The sequence below is a fragment of the Macrotis lagotis genome, chromosome 7 (genome assembly GCF_037893015.1).
Source record: "Macrotis lagotis isolate mMagLag1 chromosome 7, bilby.v1.9.chrom.fasta, whole genome shotgun sequence".
In the NCBI taxonomy this organism is placed as follows: Eukaryota; Metazoa; Chordata; class Mammalia; order Peramelemorphia; family Peramelidae; genus Macrotis; species Macrotis lagotis.
In genome coordinates this window covers 151812772-151830012 of record NC_133664.1, presented here as the reverse complement: position 1 = coordinate 151830012, position 17241 = coordinate 151812772, and the positions used below count along the sequence as shown (strand labels likewise).

General features: G+C 36.7%; 1 protein-coding gene across 2 annotated transcripts in view; it reads right to left on the bottom strand.

Annotated features, from left to right (window-relative positions):
• COG5 (component of oligomeric golgi complex 5) overlaps positions 1-17241 on the bottom strand; it is a 351259-nt gene that overhangs the window by 21598 nt on the left and 312420 nt on the right. For both annotated transcript variants that reach the window (XR_012470105.1, XM_074193933.1), the window contains exons 17-19: positions 10686-10789; positions 6446-6683; positions 278-354 (exon numbers count right to left, since the gene is read on the bottom strand). Coding sequence is in view for 1 of the 2 variants with exons in the window: in XM_074193933.1 (XP_074050034.1) it covers positions 278-354; positions 6446-6683; positions 10686-10789 (419 nt within the window). In the remaining variant the exon portion in view is untranslated. The remainder of the gene's footprint in view (positions 1-277; positions 355-6445; positions 6684-10685; positions 10790-17241) is intronic.

Sequence of the window (17241 nt, the reverse complement as noted above, 5' to 3'; positions counted from 1 at the left end):
TCATATTACAAATTTTTGATATTTTAGATTCATTGCTATTAAAGGAGTATAGTCTCCTAGATAATAACAAAAACATATTAAATAATGTTTATGAATGTCAATACAAAAGGGAAAAGCCACACTATTTAAAATCATTTGCAAACAATTTTATGTAAAGTTTCTAATTTGAATCATCACCACAAAAAATTGAAAGAGGAAATTCAGTTACTAATGGAATATGTATATACACCCAATGAGCCAGGATAACAAATAACAGATTTTAGATACTAGAACTCACCGGAATGATCGGAGCAAGCGATAAGACTTTCCTAGGTCAGATACCCGTCTGCAGAGTGGAGCTACAGCCAGTTCCATCTGTAATAACAAAAGACATTCCTCAGCCTTTTACAGAAGACTGTGAAGCCAAGAATATAGTAGGGATGGGGATCCTTTTAATATGTAGTCCCCACCTGACCCTAGACTCATTTCATCTGACCTCTGGACAAGTCATTTGTCCTCTCTTGTCTTCATTTATTTTTTATGTTGGTGTTGAAATAGATGACCTTTAAAGTCCCCTCTAACTCTAAAATTCTATGAAATTCAAATGATAACTGATTCAATTTGTACCACTAATTGTGAAATTGCAATAGGGAATTTAAAAAATGCTAAGAGTAATCTCCCAGAAGGCCACAATACAATAATCTTAGTAGTCTCTTTTTTGAAGAAACCAAAGTTAGCAATAACCATAAGAAAAGAAACTCTAAATCACTAATGACTAGAAAAGTGCAAATTAAAACAACTCTGAAGTACCCCCTGACATTCATCAAACAGTCAAAGATGATTTAAAAAAAAAGGGAAATAATAAATGCTGGAGAAAACAGGTACATTCAATGCACTATTGGTGAAACAAGAGAATTGGTTTGGTTATTCTGGAAAGCTACTAAATGGTGCCTACTCTCTGACCCAGATAGCACAGATAGATTAATATCTTGAGGGAATTAAAGAAAAGGATACACACACACACACACACACACACACACACACACAAATATTTATAGAAGCATACTATGGCAAAAAATAGGAAACTGAAAGGGGTGTCCTTTAATTGGGGAATGACTGAACAAATCACAACAAATAAATGTGAGGGAACACTACTGTGCTATGAGAAATTATGAAGGAGATAATTTCAGAGAAACTTGGAAAGACTTACATGAACTGATAAAAATTAAAGTGAGCATATCCAGGAGAACAATTTATATATTAATAATATTATAAAGACAAACAACTTTGAAAGGCTTAAATTCATTTTCCCCAAATTTTTGCTCTCAAACCTTCAAATGGATAACTCAGAAAGAACTATCTTGAGCACAACATTCCCAGTGTCTAGACAATAATCTAAGTCTATTTGTAGGAATGATTTTATTTTTAATAAAGTACCAGGATATAGTATAGTGAGAAAGTTGATTCTGGAAACTTTATGGAATCAATCTCTCAAAATGAAGTCACAGATAAAATTGAGAGGAACTCATTTTTACAACTATGAGTTTTGAACCAGTGCAATTTTTCCTGTATATAGAAGGTGTGGAGGGGGCAGGGAGAGGGATGTAAAGGGTAAATGCTGAATACTCTGAAGGGAAAAACAGTCTAGAAAAAAAATTAAGCTGAATAAAAAATTAAATAAAAAAATCCAAGGAAAGAAAGATCTTTTGCTAATTACAACAAAATAACTGTGAGCTAATTTTGAATTTGAAGCAGTTTGGCCAATAGGAAAATCTTAGACACATGTTTAGCTTATTCACTAAGGAGAATTTGAAGGTGAAGGGAGAAAGAGAGTTAAGGTTAAGTGAGGGAATTTCTTATTGTAATTTGATTTATATGTTTTATGTCTCACCAGTCATCTTAGTGAATATCTGTTTAATCACAGTTTCACTTTTGTAATCCCAAAATAAGTTGAATTATACATCTTTATACATAATGTATAAAGGTATACATGTATACATGATAAAATTATATGTAACACACTTATCTTGAAATATTTTATCAATTTTTTCAATCACCCTGAAGGATTTTGATGTCTTCAAAGATTGAACCAAAGATCGTTTTCCTTAGCCCTTCAGCAGGGCTGACTGTTAAACAAATATTAGTAAAGGAACAAATTACTATATGAGAGAATATTTGACCCCACAGGACTGGGAAATATATAATGATGCATAGAAAACCTACAACAAACAATATCAAAATGTTACATCTTTTAAAAATTGTTTTCATGTATACCAAAAAAGCTTTAGGGGAATAGAAAAATCATCTTTTGGCAGAGTTTCATTTAAAATAAAGGAACATATTTTCAAAGGATAGTAGAAACACTTACAGAGGGGGTGTTCTTTTCTAATTAGTTGAGGGGCCAAAAATGGAAAATGCAATAGCTTCCTCTTAGCCCTCTGTAAGTGCAAGTTGCAGGCACTGTTACCTAATAATAAAGAGGATTGTCAACCATCAGAGTCATCTTGTTGACCATGGGACATCATTGGATGCTGCCTGGGCAGACCTGCCTGACACTATTTCATAGAGAAAAAGGCAACTAGAATTAGAACAGAAACCATGATTGTTTTGTTTCCTTGCCTAAATCTGTGTAGACAGGCACTCAGTGAAATAAAAGTAACTACATTTTTAAAGGGCACCAGAAAAACTATAAATAGAAATTTCTACCAATGCCAGGGAATAAACAATTGCTAAGCCAGCTGCCACAGCTCCTAGTTTTCCAGGGCGGAAGAAAGAAACTGCAGGAGCCTCCAGTAGAAATTTTGGATAGACTGACCAAGAAGTTCTGAACCAATAGGGCCCTCTAGACCCAGGCACACTTAACTATAGAACTAACAGGTGAATAGTGTTACCATCCAGAAAGAGCTAACAGCAAGAATGGGTTGCTAATAACCATGGAAAGAAAACTGCCTCATAGCAACATCCTGGAATATACACAAGGGAGGTAGTATATTCAAGGGGTAGTGATGGCTCACAAAATAGTTCATCAGGACAAAATTATCAGTCTTGGCTAAATAACAATTACAAGCTTACACTCGTTTAGTTTCACACTCCTGTTCAAGGTATGGCCATATACATTTTATTTGCTCCTTACAACAAACCTTTGAGACAGGAAACACCTAGATAATCTCTAAGATCCCTTCCAACTCTAAATTCCATCATTTTCTAATTCACTTTTTGTGGATAAAGAAACTAAGAGAGGTTCACACAGTGAGTGACTAGAAGAGTTCCTCACTTTATGATTCCTGGTCCAATGATCTTTCTATTATCTGTCCTTCTAACCTGCTGAATAGTCATATAAAAAATGTTTTCTTTTGAGTAATTTACCTTTATGGTAAAAAGGAAGCCTTTAAAAACACATTTAGAGACCTATTATATTACTAAAATTATAGTATCTGTCTTCCATACTAAGGTCTGGGTTAGGGTAGATGTGGTTGTGAGAAGGGGATGGATGGATCGTGCAGCAACCACTAATGAATGTGGAATACCACACCACTGGCATATGAAACTTTGTCTAGTCTAGGCATCGCTATGATCTTGTTTTATACCTTTCAACAATGACCCTTAATAATGAAGAGGTTGGGGCAGCTAGGTGGCACAGTGGATAGAGCACAGACCCTGGAGTCAGGAGTTCCTGAGTTCAAAACTAACCTCAGATACTTAATAATTACCTAGCTGTGTGACCTTGGGCAAGTCACTTAATCCCAGTGTCTTGCCAAAAAAAAATAATGACGAGGTTGAGAGACTTTTGCATTTCCCAGGTGATGCCTATTGTGACTATATATTGGGGAAGTCATTTAAGAGCTCAGATTGATCAATCCCACTGTGAGTCGGGATGATTCTGAAAGTTAAAGTTGAACAACAGAGGTATCTTATCACTGTGCTTCCACACTGAGTTAGTAAACTATTTCTGCACAGAACTGGTGCTAAATAAAGGTTTGCTGAATTAAAAAAAAAAAGAATTGCTACAATCCAGTCCAAAAAGGCTCAGAGGGCCCAAGAAGTTGGCTCAAAAATTGCAAAGCCTCTTTACTGAGTCCAACTATGACTTCCATCTGTCATTCTTGTGCCTGTGACCTACATGGGGCTCCACAAGTGAATTCAAATGGCAGGAGGTTTTTAAACTGGGTCACAGGGATAAACATAGGAATCTGATTAGCAATGGCACACAGCAAGGACACACCTAGCCTGAGACTCTACAGCTTCACAAATCTATCAAAGGGCTTACAAGTCCACTCCTAGCTTCTACCTGAGCACACCAAACTTTCAGACAGACAATAAACGGCTAAGTCTAACTGTACAGAGGTGCTTATTGTAGGCTTCATTTAATCCCACAGTTACAAGAAAGAAGCAGGAAACATTTTGTATAAATGGGAAACTGGTCAAGAAACAAAGACAAAACAAATCTGGCACAATCCAGTTTCTGTAAGTGCCATTTATCTTGGCATTTCAGTGAATGACCCTGAGTGTGGCTGGACTGTGGTAGAGAACCTCCTGGCCTCCCCCTCCCTTCCCCCCAAACCAAGAACACTTATTCCTCTCTCTCCCAGAGTACTTCTGCTCTCACCAGCTTCTGCCTGGCTGCTATTGGAACTGGACTGGGAGAATTGCCACCAGCAAAGTGAAGTCAAGAACCAAGAATGCCTAGGAGCTAGTGGAGGAGGGAGTCCAGAGGAGAGAAAGAAGGACAAACCAACAGAAATAATGGAGGGGGAAATGAAGAAAAGGGAAAATAAAGAACAATTCTGGTCAGAGCTACATATATTTCTAGGATCTGAATAAACGGATCCTGGATACATCAGTTTTATCTTTAACTGGGCACTCATCAAATACTATACAAACAAAATCTCTAAACCTGAAATCTGGTTCCAGTACTACAGAGAGAAAAGTTCAAGTATCAAAATATAAGAGATAAAATAATTAAGGTTTGGTTTGGTGTTTTTTTTTAAAGGAAAGAAAAGAAACTCATTTGTCAATCAAGTGGCAATATTTCCCTTCCATTTTCATGCCTGGACTCCCAAGACCTACTTTCTAAGGTAAACCTATTTTCTGCGGTACAGTAGCCTCAGGCTTATCATTTTAGAAGTGCAATTGGTAAATTCCTGGACAAATTAATATGCAAGGATGCCAAGCACCATGAAAATTAGGCTCAGAATTGCTTCTCTTTTATAAATCATATCATGTATAATGGAGGGTTGAATCTGAAAATCATTCTTGCACACACATTCAGTGCCTCATCTTCTTGATTCAGGAATAATGAACTGAGACATGAACTCAGGCGCACTTGGGAATAAATACTAAAATTAAAATTTATGTTTCTTCATAAGCAGGGAAGAACTGGCAAATTATTATGAATAATCCATGTGAATAATTATTTAGACTAGTAAAGCAAAAAGCTTTTAAAGGGGGTGGCTAGGTGGCGCATTGGATAAAGCACCGGCCCTGGAGTCAGGGGCTTTTAAAGACCTGAATACAAGTTTACTCATGACATCAATTTTTTTTTTAGGTTTTTGCAAGGCAAATGGGGTTAAGTGGCTTGCCCAAGGCCACACAGCTAGTTAATTATGAAGTGTCTGAGACCGGATTTGAACCCAGGTACCCCTGACTCCAGGGCCGGTGCTTTATCCAATGCGCCACCTAGCCACCCCACATGACATTGATTTTAATAAAAATCTCCATTGACTCCAATTTTTTAAAAGAATGATCAGGTCTGGGGTGGTTATCGTTTTTCCCTCTTACTATTACAGTTTTGTTGAATTCATTGCAATTTTTAAAAGGCATTTTCTTAATGAAACATATCATTATTCTGTCATTTTAATGCCTTCTTCCCTATGCATCATATAATTATTTCAAGGCTAGCCACCAAAAAGAAATTTATTATACCGATTGTTTTTTTCCACATTAGGAATGGGGAGAGATAAAACAATTAAGAATTGAATTTATTTGGTCTCCTGTTTATTTATCTAAAATGAATTAAAAATGGTCTTGATGAGCAGGTTCTGAGATTCAAAGACTCACAAGAGCTCTTGGTACTTGTATGACAACAGGTAGTCCCTTCCCACTGCTTTAAAGTGTATTTTCTTTTCAGCTATACTGATCAATCAGTACTGATATTGTGAGGCATTAAAGAAACAAAACCAATCACTATGCTAAGGAGAAAGAAACAAAATTGATCCTAATATGGTGTATGCCACTTTAGCTTACTCCAAAAATATTAAAGATGATAATTCATAAGATGCAAAAGTAAAAGCATCTGGCATAAGAGTGGCTTCAGTTTTTTAAAAAGTAAATTTTCTGCAGTCAATTTTTAACAGGTTGCAAATCTCCAAAAAGTATAAGAATAAAAAACCACACCTTTTAATGAAAAATATTAAAATTAGGGCAGGAGACCATAAATTCAAATTCAAATAAATCTTGTTCCATTTACCTGGGCAAAATCAGCAGCAAGTCGCATTTTTCCACCTTCACCAAGAGGCCTTAGGAGACTAGCATTCCGAACAAAAAGTTCAATTGCTCTCTGGGCGATGGCTTCTGTGTTGTCAAAGACAAACTCTGAACATTCAAAGTGCCTAAAGTAGTCATTCATCACTCTGAAAATAAAGCCTTGGAGCTCCTTCATGTAGAGAGAACAAGGGACATCTGGTTTTCCTGAACAAGGTAATGATCTGCAAAAGAAAGGACAACTATTTCAAATACTAACTTTGAGCCCTCACTAATCATTTCTTAATGACCTTAATGATTCTTAATGATCCAGTATAGACGCTCAGAACTGTGGTAGGAACAAGGTGTACAACTACCAAAAAAACAATGAAGGAAGGAATGAAAAAGCATTAAGTACTTCCTAAGTACAACATGTTGGTCTAAAGGCTAAGGATCCAAAGTGGGGGGAAAAAAGATAGTTGCTGCTCTCTAGAGGCTCCCATTCTAAGAAGTGGAGACAATAGCCAGAGGAAGTTACAGATGCAAAGCAGGTAGTACTGTCTCTTATTTCATATTACTTCTATTCACGGTAGTTTCTGATCTGTGGTGGTGAGAATTTTCTTTTCTGGGTCTTCAAAAACTGCAGCTGCTAAGGAAGCAGGGGCTGAATCACTCAAAACTAAGGTTTTGTGGGTGGGCTGAAAGCAGGGCCAGTAGTCTGACAGGCCCATGGGACTATTCCCAGAACCCTTGGCCTTATCAGCCTGTTGGTAGCCATTAGCTTGTGGTTGGTGGAGGGGGTGGGAATGATCCCCTTTTGCACAAGGGCTGCTATTCTCAAGTAACTTATAATATATTTGAGGAAAAAAAAAGTTCATATATAAATAAGTATAGAATAAATATATGTAGAATAAATACAAGGTAATTTGAGAAAGAGTGCACTAGCAATCTTGGGGATCTGCAATGCTTCACGTAAGAAGGTATGGGAAGGAAGGGGATAAGAAAAGGAGTAGTATCTGAGAATAAAGGGAGTAATGTATAACAAGGCTAGAAAGATAGGTAGCAACCAGGGAGGAAAAAAAAAAAGAGTTTCTATTTGATCCTAAAGGCAATAGGGAGTCACTAGAGTTTACTGAATAGAGAAGTGACATGATTAAATCTAAGAAATCAAAAGAAATCAAAAATGGTCTGTGTTGAGCTAAAATGCAACAACTATAAGCAGGCTAGACTGCTATACTATTTCAAATAGTATACTTTATCTACTGACAATGAACATTTAGCAGGGGCCTACTATGTGTTAGACACTGTTTTACAAGCTGGGATACAATGGAAGGTCTAAGACAGTCCCTGACCTCAAGGGGCTCACACCAATTAAGGGACACTATACATAAAAAGAAGCTGAAGGGGTGGGGGAGGGGGAGAGTGTTCTCAGCCTTGGAAAAGCATCAAGTCTGACAGCAGGGAAGGGAAATGATCTGGGGAGATTAGGGATTTCAGAATTGATTTCATCTGACAGAATGTCAAGTTTCTAGAGACCATGAAATGCAGGTCAGCTAGGTGACAAGGAGGTGAAATCCTTGGTTGTCCTCTTTAAAGAGAGGGTCTGGGGTTACTCAGGGACAGGGATTGCTAAGGAGAGCTGAGTTTCAGAGTTGAATATCTTCTTGCAGAAAAATAAGTTTCTGGAGATTTGGAAATTTAAGTGAGCCAGAGAGGAAATGATGGAAACAAAAATGGTATCGAGCACTGGAAGAGAGTATGCTGTGCTTTACAGCTGGGATAGGGCCAACTGTAAAGGGAAGAGAGATATGACAAAGACTGTATTCACAAATACAGGCTGCAGTTACAAATAAAAAGAGCATATTTACTTTTACATTAATTTCCACAAGATAGTTTGTGCAAATTCTAATGATTCTAGACTTAAAGATGATCTTGGGGGCAGCATATTTCACTCCAAAAGAAAATCATGTTAAAAAACCTCTATCACAGAGAATTTCTGGGAATATAATCAGCAGGAAGCTATCACTCTCTGGAACTACCTTGGGCATCTGCATAAAGTTTCTTCCAGAGGTAAGTTTCTAATATCCTTCAGCTGCAGCGCATATGACTAACTCTATTCTGTCATCCCTAAGTGATTCATCCTCTGCATGGTAAATGAGGTCTGATAACATAAGTAGAGTGCTTTCTGCTTGAATGGAATTTCTTCATGGTATACTGATCCCAAGTTTAAAAATCAGGCTAGTAATAAGCTCATTTAGGAAATCAGTCCATAGCTATTAACCTCTACATGTGCAGGATATATCTAAGTAATAATTGCTCATCTGAAAATACCCTCATACAGCAGGTGCATGAACAATCAGCCTACAAAAATAATCAGGTTTTAAGTCTTTTTTTTTTGCAAGGCAATGGGGTTAAGTGCTTTGCTCAAGGCCACATGGCTAGGTAATTATGAAGTGTCTGAGGTCGGATTTGAACTCAGGTATATATATATATATATATATATATATATATATATATATATATATATATATATATATATAAATCACCAAGCTTTTTGGTACCTCTGAATATTCATTTTTTTTTTGCAAGGGAGGCAATCAGGGTGAAGTGACTTGCCTAAGGTCACATAGCTAGCATGTGTCTGAGGTTGGATTTGAATTCAAGTCCTCCTGACTCTGGAACCTATCCACTCTATCCACTGTGTCACCTTGCTGCCCCTCCTCTGAATATTCCTGAACAGAAAAAAAAGATACAATAAAGATAGCTAGGTGTGAATGGAACTGTGGGCTGGGAGTCAGAAAGACCTGAATTTAAATACTGCCTTGGACACTTACTAGGCTGTGTGGCCCAAGTAAGTTATTTAATGTCTATGAGCTTCAATTTCCTCATTTCTAAAATAGAGATTTCAAAAGTGTCTACACATCACAGAGGTGTTGTGAGGACTATTTGAGATAAAATATGTAAAGTGATTTGAAAACATTAACTATTATTACATACGACAAGAAATGATTGGAAAAAAATTGAAGGGGTGGCTAGGTGGCACCGTGAATAGAGCACCGGCCCTGGAGTCAGGAGTTACCTGAGTCCAAATATGGTCTCAGACATTTAATAATTACCTAGCTGTGTGACCTTGGGCAAGCCACTTAACCCCATTTGCCTTGCAAAAACCTAAATAAATAAATAAAGGATTATGGCATGATTGATTGTCCTCCAGTAGTCAAATGACTGACAATCTCTTGTAGCATTACCTATTTTATCACCTTCTCTTGACAATCTTATTGGGGGACTACTTTAGATAGCACTTATCTGTGATACTGCAGACTGTAACAGAGGGATTTGCATTTGTGCCTAAGCCTTTGTAAAACTGGAAGGTCTATGCCATCAAGGGCCAGGCTCTGAGCTGAACTGTGCATTTTCCTCAGGAGCTTGCATGGTGTCCTTCCCAAATCAAACAATTATTAAACATTCATAGAATCTGAGAGCTGGAAGGAACTTGAGCCCATCAAATCTACCTTTCTGATCAACCAATGTAGAAATCCTTATTTACAATTAAGAGAAGGAATATGGTAAGATTCATGAAATTCAGTGAATTTATGGAATTTTGCCCTACAAGCAGGTTAACTCAAGAGGAAAATATGCTTGAGAACATTAAAAAGATCAAGTCTGAATTGAAAAACTGTCCCTTGTATTTGCTAAGAAAACGTCCTAACTGCCTGCTATTAAAGCTTTTGCCAGCTTACAAGTTTAGAATATTTTATCTAGAAATACTCATGAACTTGCTTATTGTGGACTGGCATTAATTAAGGAGTTTTCACAGGAGATGTAACTCTTGGTCTAGGTCATGAAGCAAATGCAAGATCTGTACTGACGAGGAGGGAAGGACAGTAGTATGTATGTGGGTTGAGATGGGGGGATGAATGATGGTGAATGATGAAAACTGTCCGGATAAAACAAGTCAGTTAATAGAAAACTTTAAATGCCAAGATGAAAATTCCAAGCTTAATATGATAAAAATGGGGAGTCACTGTCAGTTCTTAATTTGAAGAGGGATATGACAAGCATTAAATGAGTAAAGGTAATTTAGCAGCCGTATATTGGTTGGACTAGAATAAGGAAAGAGATGAGCAATCGAGAACAGTTAAAGAAGCTGTTTTTAGTAGTCTAGGAATGAAATGATGAGACCCAAGATGAGGTTTGTGGCAGAACACAATATACAGTATATGCAGAGTTTAATAACAAGTAATTACCCTGAAAAATCTTCCTGATGCATAGTGATGATTATGGCCTCTATTGAATCTCCCACTGAAGTCAGCAAAGGTTGCACAGCATTTCCCATAAGATCATAGATTGTCTTTAAAAACAAAAGACAGGAATAAAGGTGAGAAAAATTACAAAGAAAACTCTGATATGTGAAAAGAATTTTGGTTAAAAGGATTATATATATATTTAGGGCTATATCTATAATTTCCTAAACTGAAATTTCCCTTCCCTCCCTTTTCTTCTTTCTACAATTCCTCCCTTGGAAATTTCATCTTTTCTCCATGGATTCCAATATACCCTCGATGTAGATGACTTCATATATCCAGCTCTAGTAAACAAGTTCAGTAAATGAGTAAATACTGGAGAGGTATATTTCTAATTAGTTGTTTGTTCATTCTCCCTGGACATCTCACTAGCTCCTCAGATGTCAGTGGGGCACTGTCAAAGGGCAGTGAAGAAGCAGAGTGGAGACAGGGTGCTGGGCTGAGGTCAAAAAACCCATGCTTGAATATGACCTCAGAGTCTTGCTAGTTGTGCCCTCTCTGTGAGCCTCAGTTTCCTCATTTGTAAATTGGGAAAATATTAGCATCAAAAATAAATAGGGAGTAATTTTGTAGAACATGAAGAACTTTATAATCTGTACCTTTTATCCAGCTCTAGGAGGGAGGTGATTTTATTACAAGGGTTATATAGCTAGTGGACAGCTAGATGGCTCAATGGATAAAAGCACTGGCCTTGGAGTCAGAAGGATGGGAGTTCAAATCCAGCCTCAAACATTTACTAGCTGTGTGACTCTGGATAAGTCACTTAACCCTGATTGCCTTGCATGCAGGGACATCTCCAGTCATCCTGATTCATATCCATTCTCTGGACCCAGCTGACTCAGGAGGAGAAAATGAGGCTGGTGACAGCACAACATCCCCTCACCCAAGCCCAATCCATATGCTTGTCATGGTATCCCCTCCCCTGATGTCATGGTCTTCTTTGGGAAGGAAGGACAAACATTATATAGCCAGTAAACATCTGAGGTAAAGTTTATATTTGAGTCTTTTGGATTCAAGGTTCAACTTGACTGCCTGTAGGGTGTGGTGAGGATCAAGTGAGATAAGACATAAAGTGCATCACAAACTGTAAAGCACAGTAAGTAAATATGATGGTGATGATGATAATGATGATGATGATGATTATTTCTGTGGTTGAAACCACTGCTTTCTTCCCAAACATACATGCTGAAGCCTCAGTGACATCTTTGACAAATTTTCTTTTTCTCATCCCTCAGTCCTGTTGTCCTCACATAGATCCCCTGTTCTATACCTGCCTAATGCCTGACCACCTCTTGCCTAGTCAAGCTCCAGCTCTCTCCTCAGTCTTGTCTCCAGATAGTTTTCCTAACTAATCTGATCCTGTTGCTTTTCTATTTGAAAACCTTCAGGAGCTCCCTATTTCACATAGGATAAAATATAAAGAGACATAAGACCTTGGACTATTCTCTTATGTAGAATCTCCTCTGAATCTGGAATCAGTCCAACTGTTACCATACTCAAGTTCAGAAAACCATTTAAATTCTTAGGTCTCAAAGCTTCAATTGGGAAAAGGCCCTTTTCTGAGGAAACTTTCAAGTTCTTCATCCCCCAGCTTTTTTGTCTCTCATGCAAACAACTTGATAGTCTGGCTCATCCCTGGTAGGATCTGTCCTATCCTTCCTAGTCATATTTTGTAGTCTGGTTTCCTCCCCGGGTCTATTTACAGTTATGGGAAGATATATATATATATATATATATATATATATGTATGAGTAGACTAGTTAGCAAACTCATTAATGAAATTTGGTTTTTGTTTTGTTTTTTTTTTTGCCACTGGAGAACAGAATTAGGGTCAATGGGTAGAAGTTGAAAAAATTCAAATTTAGTCTTGATGCCAGGAAAATTTTTTGCTTTTTGCAGGTAATGGGTTCCACCTCACTATAGTTCTTTAAACAAAGTTTGGATGGCCATTTGTCAGATATAATTTGGGGGCATTATTTTTCTTTGGACACAGATAGCTGCTTAGAGCTCCTACTAACCCAGAAATTCTGTGATTTTTGACTGGGTCATTGTTTAGAATTATGTGATAAGACACCACTGGGTCTTCATTTTTTTTTTAGGTTTTTTTTCCCTACTTCTAGAGAAAAAAAATTAATGGAGTCTGAATGCAGATCAAAGTATACTATTTTTCACTTTTTCCTCATTTTTTGAGGGGGTGTCTGTGTTTTCTTTCACAATATGACTAATATGGAAATATGCTTTACATGGCTAGATATTTATAATCCATTTCAAAGTGCTTATTATCTCAGGGAAGAGGAAAAAGGAGAAAGGGAGAGAATTTGGAACTCAAAAGAATTTTAAATGAATATTAAAAATTGTCATTACATGAAATTGAGAAAGTTTTTCAAAAAAGGATTTTACCAGTTCCAAGATTAAAACTCCTCACCCTAATTCCAATCTGTCCTATTGTCACTTCTATTCTTTTGATCTACTCATATCTTGTTTGTATATCTCTTTTTTTAAGTTTTAACTTTTTAAAATCTTTTTTTTAATTTACTTATTTTTGAATCTTAGAATTCCCCCCAATCTTGCTTCCCTTTCCCCCGCCCCCACCCCCACCCCAGGAAGCAGTCTGATAGTCTTTACCTTGCTTCCATGCTATTGTATATCTCTCTTATTCAAGTTTTACTTGCTTCCATACCAAGCCTTAGTGCTAGCAACTTGCCACCTTTAATAATTCATCATCTACCCTAAAATCCCTTGCCTCCAACCTTCACATTCTAGGGAATGGCAGCATAGCAAAATTGGAAAAAAAGAAACAAAAACAGAGGTGATTTTATTTACTACAAATTTAAGGTATATAACCTCAGGTAGAATATCACTATTGCTGGACAATTTTTCTATTCTACTCATTAAATTCCTTATATATTCACCACATAAAGTCCCCAAACCTTTTCTTCCCCAAAGACAACTTTACTTGCCATACTTAAAGCAGATGGGCTAACCTTCTACCACATTGAGAAAATTTAGGCCACCCTCACTACCTCATCTGTTTTTCAAAAGTGGTTAGAATCAATTATCTTTGTTTTCTCTGGTCACAGAAGAGGAAGCATTCTTACTCCCTCAGGGAGACTAATCCTTCCACCTGCACCTTCCATTCTTCTCTTTCCTACATTCTCCAGAATTCTGATGCAGTAGTTCTTCTTCAGGCACCCTAAATCTCTCCCTCTCTACTGCCTCCTTCACTTCTCTTTAAAAATATGTTCAGGTCTCTCTAATCTGAATAAAACTTTTCATTCCTTTCTCTTAGCCTCTCATCTTACCTTGTCTTTACCATGTTCTCAGTAGCCCATGCCTCCCCTTCCTCACTGTCTGTAGCCCCTATAAAAATCAGGCTATAGGGGTGGCTAGGTGGAGCAGTGGACAGAGCACTGGCCCTGGAGTCAGGAGTACCCGAGTTCAAATCTGGCCTCAGACACTTAATACTTACTTAGGAGTGTGGCTTTGGGCAAACCACTTAACCCCATTGCCTTGCAAAAAAAAAAATCTAAAAAGAAAAATCAGGTTATATCCTGTCATTATAATGAAATGTCCTCTTGACTGTTATGTGTGATTGCTTTTTTCCCAGGCTATAGTTTTCTATTTTGTTTGGGTTTTTTTTTTCTGTAAGGCATTGGGGTTAAGTGGCTTGCCCAAGGCCACACAGCTAGGTAATTATTAAGTGTCTGAGGCCAGATTTGAACTCAGGTACTCCTGACTCTAGGGCCAGTACTCTATCCACTGTGCCACCTAGCCACCCCGAGGCTATGGTTTTCTAGATTTTTCTGCAACTTCTGACACTGTAGATAATTGCTAGTATTAGACATGCAGCTCCACTGGCTTCAGAGACATGTTTCCCCCCCACCCCTTGTCTTTCACTCCTCCTTTCTAACAACTCCTCTACTATATCACTCCCATATCCTCTTTTCAATCCCTGAAGGCAGGTGTTTCCCAAGTTTTTGAGCTTAGTGTTTTCTTCCTCCCCATATGTGTCTTCCTTTAACCAGTTGCCTAAGAGACAGTGCTATGGAGAATATCATACTACACATGTATTCTTTTGAGCTACAGTCCAGACAATGTTGAAGTTTTTTCAGTAAGGCCTCCTTTTCTGAAAGTCCCCTAAGAAAATGAGAGCAGCAAAAAAAAAAAAAAAAAAAAAAAAGGTGAGGAGAGAAAAGAGGCCCTGCACTGGTAAGCATTCTCATCCAAAAAAACAATTTGATCTTGTTGTCCTGACTTTGAGAATAAAGTGGGAAAAGAGATTAGCAAGGAGAGTTCAGGACCAATCAAGTTTGATTATAGAATTGGAAAATTCTAAAAACATCTACATATGCTTGGGAATACTGACAGTAGATAAATCTCTTGACAACTATTAGGAAAAATTAAGTAAAAAATAACTAAATTACTTCAAGATAAAAAAAAGAGAACTCGTTCACTTCAGTAAAGCTATGAACACCTTATTAAATCTCTTAGACCCAGGAATATAACTTATGATGTGTAATAACTGGCTGAAACTCAAGAACCAAAAATATGTATCTTTTCATTGTGTGACACAGGAAGTATTAAAATGTGCTTCTTCTAAAAGAAAAAAGAGACATAATAACCTTTATTTCCTTTTCTACCTTGCTGAGGTTTGAACTAAAAATTCTAGGTTATTTTGGGCTTTGGTTTCTTTTCCTTTCATATAAGCAGCATTATCCAATATGTCATTAAATGATATTATTAATATTAATGAACACATTAATAATGAAGTTATTTAATTATAATATTTTGGGGAGTAATCTGTTTTAAGTGTTATGCCTAAGTTATTTAAAACTTTTTGTTCTAAATTGCCATGTGTAGTTAGTGATTGTTTTGCTAGATACACATAAATAGCAATACATCATTTACCTGGAATTATTAGGAAATAGTATTCTATATAAATGAATTTTTCAGAAAATTTAAGTCCATCCCTTTAAGGTTAAACACCTTTAAATAAAATTGACCATTTTGTGTGAGTTCTTCAAAAATGTATTATACATTTCCCTACCTTTTCAAGTAAAATAGACTGACTATAATCTAAATTATCTTGATGAATTCCAATCATCATAGTGAATATTAATTATGCCTTGCTATCACAGTAATCACTGTTGGGCCAAGTAATGAGGTAAGCAAGGTACTATATAAGATCCTAGGAAACACAAATATAAAATAAAACATGTATTCAACCTCAAGAAGCTTACAGTCTAGTAGGGTTAATAAGAAACATATGAGTGTCAGTGTGGCCTAGTGGATAAAGAATACACTCTTTGTATGACTTTAGATAAGTCACTTCATCTCAGACTAAATTGCAGAATAGGAGTTCCCTTTTGGTGGAGTATTTCTTTTCTTGGAGATATTAATATAAGGCTAGACAAAAAGAAAGTATACTACAACTAATAATGATAATGCTAATGATAATCCTTATCATTAGCATTAGCATTATTAGTAGAAAGAATGTGATGAACATAAAAAATATGATGAGCATAAACAGAAATCTGAATGGGTTCCTTTCAGTTAGAGAAAATCAGGAAAAAGATTTGTGAAAAAGGAAATACCACTGGACCTTGAAAAAAAAGCAAGGAGATAGTTTGTAATTTTTAAAGCTCTAACTAGGTTTTTTAGCTATATATTACCATTATCTATAGGGATACTCCTAGTTGTTAATAATGGAATACAATGTATTAAAGAACTTGGGACTATGATCTGCCTCAAAGTTTTCAAATTAATATGGAAATGATAGAAAACCTAGAGATCATCTAGTTTCAGTCCTTCATCTTACAGGTGAGGAAACTGAGGGATGGAGAGGATAAATGACCTGTCTAAAGGGACATAAGTAATAAGCAGCAGAGCTCAGATTGAATTAAGGTTTTCTCATTAAGTACTTCTTCTATTAAGAACAGTATTACTCCTTGAATACCCATAAGAAAGGAGACTGCCCTGGTGGACAAGATCTGAGATGTCAAACACAGAGAGCCCAGTGGCCCCATGTGAGCCATAACATTAAAAAGTGAAGCCTGAACCAGATTAAAATGTAACTGGGAAATATTTAACAAACTAAATAAAAACACAATATAACTAATTAATGGCTTTCTAAATCAATATGCAACCAGTGGGGAACCATTTCTATTTAAATTTTGAAATCACTGTACTATAAACTATAGGGAATTCTCAGTAGGGGAAAGGTCGTTCTTCCACTGTGGATAAACCACAACCTATAATCACAGCAGTTTCTTAAACAATGAGAGGCTAATTAATTTTCCTAGTGTTACGAAGACAATATGTATCCCATGTGGAACTTGGAACTCAGATCTTCCAAGCTTTAAAGCAATGCTGCCTTTGTGTATGAAACCTAATGAATAAAACAAAATGCTTAGAAAACTGTGGTTTAGAGTTTGAACATTTTAATGGGCTTTACTATTTCTACCTGAATTCTAGGTCTTGGGGTTGGTCCTGGAGTGGA